General features: G+C 34.9%; 1 protein-coding gene across 4 annotated transcripts in view; it reads right to left on the bottom strand.

Moving 5' to 3' along the window:
• DST (dystonin) overlaps nt 1–7,944 on the bottom strand; it is a 496,305-nt gene that overhangs the window by 108,975 nt on the left and 379,386 nt on the right. For all 4 annotated transcript variants that reach the window (XM_011960180.1, XM_011960181.1, XM_011960182.1 and 1 more), the window contains 5 exons: nt 5,796–6,004; nt 4,866–5,183; nt 4,222–4,388; nt 1,982–2,138; nt 907–1,033 (listed from right to left, as the gene is read on the bottom strand). In XM_011960180.1, the coding sequence (XP_011815570.1) occupies nt 907–1,033; nt 1,982–2,138; nt 4,222–4,388; nt 4,866–5,183; nt 5,796–6,004 (978 nt within the window). The remainder of the gene's footprint in view (nt 1–906; nt 1,034–1,981; nt 2,139–4,221; nt 4,389–4,865; nt 5,184–5,795; nt 6,005–7,944) is intronic.

Genomic DNA, 7,944 nt, shown 5'->3' with positions numbered 1-7,944 from the left:
AAAAAAAAAAAAAAAAAACCGACATTTCAGGAAATCTGATTAGAAGAAAAAGGAGAAATCATCACACCATTATAATATAGGTAGTCCCTGAAATAGGATTAATAGAGTGGAATAAATGGTTGGCTGAGAAGGGCCCAGCTGGAACATCAGTATCACAATAGGGACAGCTGGGGGGCTGGTCAGACTAGATACCCCACAGAGGATACTCAGAACTCTCAGAAGAAAGATATCAGAGCTGCCTTCTGCCAATTATTTTTTTTTTAAACTTGTTACTATATGTTTCAAACTAAAAACTATAACCATAACTTGCTTAAATTAATTTTAGAATCAATATTTACACATGACTCTCCCATTTTATTGAGAAAAGTGGCTTAACCATGAGTTAGATTGTGATACAAGTATGCTGGCTCACATACTGCATAGTTGTTTACTTTGGGAATGATGTACAGAATGAAATACACAGGAATAAAATGAGAGTGTCCACTCTATAGAAAAGGGCCTATTTCCTTCCCTCACTTCTTTCCCAGCTGCCCAGACTCATTTCTTTATCAAATATTATAAATATTTTAAATAGAATTTCAATATATCCATCTAATTAAGGTAAAAAGCACACAAATTTGAATATGATCTGTTTCCTTCCCCAATATAACATTCCTTATTCTTACATATTAATTTAGCTATATTTTAAATACAGTCTAATAAAATAAAACATAAGAAGGATTTGAAATTTGATTAGTACAGATACATTCCCAACATAGTGTGCTTATAGATGCCATGTTTCTTGCCACTTTCACTTTGTATTTCTGAGGTTATTTTATGCATTAATTTAAAAATAACATACACAAAATTGACATGAGTAAACTCAATGCTTACAGTTTTTGCCATAAATGTAAATAAGGCTCATACCTGATTTAACTGCTGCTATTGCCTTTGCAGGGGTGGTCACAGCACTTATTAAGTTACATAGTGAGATCCCACTGTTGTTTACTTTCTGAATCTCTGATGTTTTTAAACTCCACTTCTCTTGTAATTTCTTGAGATATAAAAACACATTATTTTTCCATCTTAATATTTTCAAAGTTGCACATTATAATTCAATTTCTTAAACATATCTCAAAGTACTAATAATTGTAGACCCTGATTTGTGAGGGAGTCAATGAAAGAAAAAGGTACTTATTTGTTCCCACAGCCCAGGTGACTGTCAACTCAGTTAATGGTGCGGTATGTATGGCCCATTCTGCCTTCAAAGGTTTCGTAAGTGGCAAGTAAAATCCTAGCCACAGTGGGAGTCAGGCTATTCTTGGCTGCTATGGGTTCCAAAATAACTGTCAACTGTAAGTCTGTAAAACTGTACTAGGTAACAGACCAGTTACAAGATAAAAGGTACTAGGAACAATAAAAATAAATAGGAATTCAGAATTTCATTTTACAGTGTATTTTAATCCTACAAATTTCAATTACTTTTAAAAACACACACACATCCACAAATTTGGAGTGGGAAAAAAAAAAAAAAAAATGCCATACTGGTCACAGGTGTTACGCCTTGAGGCAGATGACAAAAGACTTGTGCACTATTTATGCAGGAGATTCAAATAACTTCTCTTTCCAAATAGTCGTTATAGTGATATATACAAGCTAGAGTAAAATGCTGAGTGAAGATGTTTTACTTAATATTATGAGAAATGGTATAAAAATTACTGAAACTAAGTAGAGATTTGGTAGGAAAGCAAACTTGATTACTAGAATAGTCAGCAACTCATTAATACATTTTTTTAAAAAGCAAATCAACTGAAAAGTTTATGTCCTTTTCCAAAAGAATTAGTTAAGCCCCATGCCATGATTTCCAAAGGTCAACAAAATATACAGTACATATATGAGGATCAAACTTAGATGATATTAGATCAAAGAAAACTACCATTAGTCTTTTAATCTTTCATTACTGGCACAAATGAAAATTTAGTATTAGATAACCATGATTCACCTTAGTGTCTTCCAAAGATTTTCCTAAATCCTCTGCACCAAAAGAAGGCTGCACAATGGGAACTTTTTTTGTTGTTTCTTTTATCCATGACTTCAATGATTTAACAAGAACTTGGAAAGCATCCAACTGTTCTTGACAAGAAGTTACAGCTTCTTTTCTACATAATAAAAATCATACAAGAATTTAAGTCACAGAAAGAAGAATAAAATTATTATTCGCATGACACACTTAATGTTAAGAAACCATCTTCCATGTGTACTCTAACCCTTTGATACAGGAGGAAAAGTTTCACAGGTGACAAGTGAAATCAGCTAAATCAGTAGTCCCCAGCCTTTTAGGCACCAGGGACTGGTTTCGTGGAAGACAATTTTTTCCACAGACCAGGTAGAGGGGATGTTTTTGGGATAATTAAAGCATGTTACATTTATTGTGTGCTTTATTTCTATTATTATTACACATTGTAATATATATTAAAATAATTATGCAACTCACCATAATGTAGAATCAGTGGGAGCCCTGAGCTTGTTTTCCTGAAACTAGGCAGTCCCATCTGGGGGTGATGGGAGACAGTGGCAGATTATCAGGCATTAGATTCTCATAAGGAGCATGCACCCTAGATCCCTTACATGCAGTTCACAATAGGGCTCATGGCCCTATGAGAATCTAATGCCTCTGACGATCTGACAGGAGGCAGAGCTCAGGCAGCAATGCAAGTGATGGAGAGCGGCTGTAAATACAGATGAAGCTTTGGTGCCACCACTCACCTCCTACTGTGCGGCCCAGTTCATAATAGGCCATGGACCTGTAGGTACCTCAGGGGTTAGGGAACCCCTGAGCTAAACAGCTATTGGTCTATTTCTCAGGCAAGGTTCATAAAGATAGGAGTATTCAAGAAATCTGTAGCCCATATGTAATGGCACTCTCTATAATGCTACATAAACTCTAAGAATACACAAACAGTGTTAACATTATTTAGATTCAATGAGCTTTGATCTGTCCACTTTATGTGATGCTGAATGCCAGTAGGCACAGAACCAGAAGGGAAAGGTTGACAATCACTGACATGAGGAAAACATAATGCCACCTAGTGGTTTCTACGCTATACTACAGTCACGTTTATGGATGGATAAACTGGGGCAGGCAGTCCAGATTAAAGTCTCCCAAAACGAGATGAAACCTAGTGACTGGAGAATGCTCATGTGTGCCTCCTCTATAGAGACTCAGGAAACTCCCTGGTGAACTGTATGGGTTGTTCTGTATGCTCAGCACCATGGAGGCAGTACACATGCCCAGCACATGAACAACTGTGAGAACAGTTAACATTTGGCATGTGGATGACACGTACACATATGCAAGCGTGCAGAACACTGGCAAATAAGAATGACTGCAGCTGGACTAATTACTGATGACTACATTATTTTAAAGTTGGACCCATTTGAAAGAAGAAACGACCTACATAATACCTAAGGAAACCAAGAATATTTCTTCTATGCAATTTGAATTAAATACCATATAACAGGATGGAACATATAGCTCTGTGAGAAGTAAAGGCAGCACTCAAACATTTTAGGTAGAGAATTCTGAAGAAATAAAGAAGAGTAGTTGGAAGAGAAATGACTTTTCTATGTTTCGAGGATTTTCTATATAAACTTTAGCAAAATCCAATGTATATTCTAAACTAACACAAGATCAGAAAAACAAAAGCTCAATCACAAGGTCCTGTATAGCTTTTTAGCTCAACTTAGGTTCATTCACTTGTTTCTAATCTTGTTTTTTCAGTTTCCTATCTCATCTACTGCTCTTTAAAAAGTAAACTATTATATTAAAAAGGCCATATTGAAACTGCACATCATTTCTGAGTTGAGCTCGGAAAGCAAAGAACCACGAGCTGTTTTTCAAGGTTATTTCTGCCTTTGCAAATAAAAATGTGATATTTGCCATAGGCTTCAGAGACTACAGCAAGGTTAGACCATTTTCAGTAATATACTACCACCATCATTTTTCTTATGTAACATTTTCCACTTTTATGTAAGAAGTATTGAATTTTCCTCCTAAACGTTAAAGCAAATAATGTAATTTTAATAGCAAAAAATGATCAAAATATAAAAACATTTATAAAGTAGCCCTATGCTTATTCTCAAGTTTTCAAAATTGTTTCAGTTATCTATATAAATAAATACAAGTATCTCACTCTAATTAATATAAATAGAATAAAATACAATTTTTAAAGTGGTACTTACTTTTCTTTGATGGTATCTTCCATTTCCTTGAATTTCTTTGACAAATTATTTGTTTTTTCAAAAACCAAAGCCTTATCACTTGGTAAGCCATGGCTGGATATCTCCTTCAAGAGACTATGCAAAACTTCAAGATCTTTCTTGTGTTCTAAAAATTCAGAAGTTGATTCCTACAAAGCATTAAGATATTTAGTCAATATAAATACTGCTAGATCTTCAAATGGCATTCCATTCAGAGGTCTGTATGGAATCAGAATGGCTCTATTCATAATTTCACATAAGAATGAGTCTGCCTATGGCCAGTATTCTAAATATAATAAACATGCAAATAGGCTTGAAAGAGAACACAGTAAACATTATTTAATTTAAAACGCATTCTATATTTTGTCTCTTTGTAGTTTCTGGTACGTAAGATGATACTTATACTACCTATGATATGTGTGATAAATGATACTTATTTCCAATCAATCAGCAAAGGCTTCAAGGAAAAGATAAGGTTTGAGATTTTTAAAGGAGTAAAACATAGATCTTTACTGATCTATAAGCAATTAAAATGATTGCCAATTATAATTCTGGCAATAAGTATATCAGTTTGCCCTAACTATTAATCTATCTGATTAGCCTCCTGAGTAGTAAGGAAGACATACCTGCATATACTGAGACAATTCAGTAACATCTTTTCCTGGCACATCTACTTCAGTAAGAGCCTGAGTTTTTGTTTCTAAAAATGTTTGGACCTTTTCTGAGAGGTTCTCAAACAGTTCTACTTTGGTTTTTAGTTCCTCCATTTTAGCAAGAGTTTCTTTGTGTTTATGACTTGCTTCTGAAAACCGAGCAGACAAGTCTTTCATTTTGGCTTGCAGTGAGGATGCAGTGGATGGATCTGTTGTTTCCATAAATTTCTTCACTTTTTCATTCATGGCATTTATACTGCTCTGACGACCTGTAATATCCTGTTCCAACATCTAAAATAAACCAAGTATTGCATATGTTTTATTATTATGTTTACCAATAATGTGACAGAATTTTTTAAAATGACTATTCCTAACAACATAAGCTTGCACAACCTGTGACTAGGAAGGTTAACCGTTGAAACTGAATGACAAGTTTGATCTGTCCCTTGAGGAATGCCATCCTAAACCTCTCTGAGAGAGTGAAGAACAGCTGGCTAGTTGCTTGAATGAGGCAGGAGGCTGCTGCTACTCAGCAACCCCTAGAATCTAATGGAGCCTGGGGATTAGCCATGGTCCTAATTCTTAAAAGACTAGACAAGACTGATCTGATTAACCTCATGTGCAGCTGGCTGAAACAATGATAAACAAGATAAGACTCAATGTATGCATAAGCCCTCTATAAGGAATAATATTCAAGAATAAGTACACAAAGCCCTTCCTACACTTCTTCACAGATAAACCATTTTACACACTTGATTTTGTGTGTTACTTTCCACACTCACAATCAGTATATGTCTCTTTTTCATATCCTTAAATTTATCTTAAATCTATCTATACTTTGAACCTATAAAACTGTTTTTTTAAAAAACTGTAAATGGGATATTTTTTTTTAAAGTCACTTACAATGTTTTTACTGATGATATCCTGAAGAGCAGCAGAGTTTAAAGGCACTTGACCTTGTTCTTTCAGAGAACTTTCCACACTTCCCATCCAGTCCAGCATTTCATCCAAGCCATCCTGCACACTCAGTGAACGGGTCAAGGTTATCTGGAGTTTTTCATTTCGTTCATTAACAGACTTGGACAGATCCTCATATCTCCCAACAATGTCATCTACCCCAAACAGATCAGGAAATATTAACAACAAAGTTCTCTTTGCTCTATCCCTTTTCAAAAACACATGAAGGTGAATCATACAATTTCCACACAAAAATTTTAGAAATAAAAAGTTCAATGATAAATTCCTAATGCATAATCAGAGAACCACCTAAAATGTTAAAATACAAAGAAAGAAAAGAGCCCAATGGAAAATGAAAATTGAAATCTTTTTTAAAAAGTTAATATATATCCCATCTGCATTTGAAAAGAGATTTTTTTTGGATGCATAAACATTTGAATTGTCTCAGAGAGATGAAAGAGTGGTACGAACAGCAAATCTTTGAAATAAATACTGGTTCTCAATCTGACATTTCACATTAGCCATACTTATTGATAATTACTTATGGGGAGAAAAAGGTGAGTCGCACACAGCTATTCTCAAGACAATACAAAGATTTATGAAGAATTAACTTCTACATATAAAAATCATCACCCTCTCTCCCTCCCTCACACACACCCATGCTAAGCTTTTGTCATACTTCACAACTTAAGCAAATCACTCTAATGCACAGAAACTGGCAGACGCAAGTAAATTAAGAAAATAGGCAACAATGAAAATCCATTTAAGTTGAGATTATGCTTCTAAAATATACACTAATTGAATTTATTTAAAAGTTTAACAGCAGACAAAAGAAAAGAATAAACTTAACAGGCTAACCTATCTCATATGAGGATAAACTTTACCTTCAATTTTAAAGATTCAAGATGCTTAAAAAAAAAACCCCTTTCTGGTTTAGTTTTCACTTGACTAAAGTCCCACATGTTAACATCCTACATTCTATATTGTAGACCAATGAAGAGTTTGAACAATAATGGTTTTTAATGTATTCATCTCTTTCGCTCTGGAAAACAATGTTTTAAATGGTGAATTTGTCACTTATTGTCCGAGAATTTGAAAAATATTTTAATTATTTCTGAATGCTTTAGTCTTACACATTGTAGAAAGCTTCAGTAAGGAAAAGCTGTGTCCTGAAACATCTCTATAAAATGAAATATCTTACTGGCTTGCGTTTGGCCCATGAAACATAATCTATACAACAAAATAATATAATTGTTCTAATGCTACATCATGAGAAAACATCTTGAACATTTTCACTGGAGTGAGAGGTTAAGTTTGGATGATTTAAAGAAAAAATCATGCTCCTCTTACTAAAACACAATGAAGCCCATCAGCATACTGAGTGGGGAGGCAGAGAGCATTTAATATGCAGGAGAATGCTGTCAGCAGAGGAAACAAGCAGTGTGTTCAAAAATAAGCTCTAAACAATAGACGCTGGAGACTACTAGTTGGGGGAGAGGGGTGGGAAGGTAAGGGCTGAAAAACTACCTATTGCAGACTATCTCATTACCTGGGTGATGGGTTAGATCATATGCCAAACCTCAGCATCATACAATATACCTTTCTAACAAACCTGTATATGTACCCTCTGATTCTAAAATAAAAGTTGAAGAAAAAAATGAGCTCTAATTTGGAAACTCACAAGAGCACATGCTCTGAATGGCAGCTTGAGGTTGGCAGGTTAGCGACTTCTTAGTTGGGCAACTGCATCAACAGGGTAAGTAAAATCAGTGATCTGTTCAGCCATAATAAGTGACTTCCCAAGGAAAGCCAGCTATTTTCATATAATTAACAGATCGGAGTGTTACTGTCTGCTGTAGACTAAATGTGTCCCCCAAAATTCATATATTGGGGCCAAAGTCCCAGTGTGATAGTGTTGGGTGGTGGGGCCTTTGGAAGATGTGATATTATCGTATAATAAGAAATATTTGGTCTCTGATCATAGCTCTTGACATAAAGTTCCTAAAACCCTTCTGATTTCCTCAGTAATACAGACACTAAGGACAATCTTTTGTTCTGATATTTGGTCATTGACCCCAGTTCCTGACACAGAGTT

Source organism: Colobus angolensis, unplaced genomic scaffold (assembly GCF_000951035.1).
Source record: "Colobus angolensis palliatus isolate OR3802 unplaced genomic scaffold, Cang.pa_1.0 Scaffold51, whole genome shotgun sequence".
Classification (NCBI taxonomy): domain Eukaryota; kingdom Metazoa; phylum Chordata; class Mammalia; order Primates; family Cercopithecidae; genus Colobus; species Colobus angolensis.
Note: the sequence above shows the minus strand (reverse complement) of the source record. Positions and strands in the feature narration are given on the sequence as shown.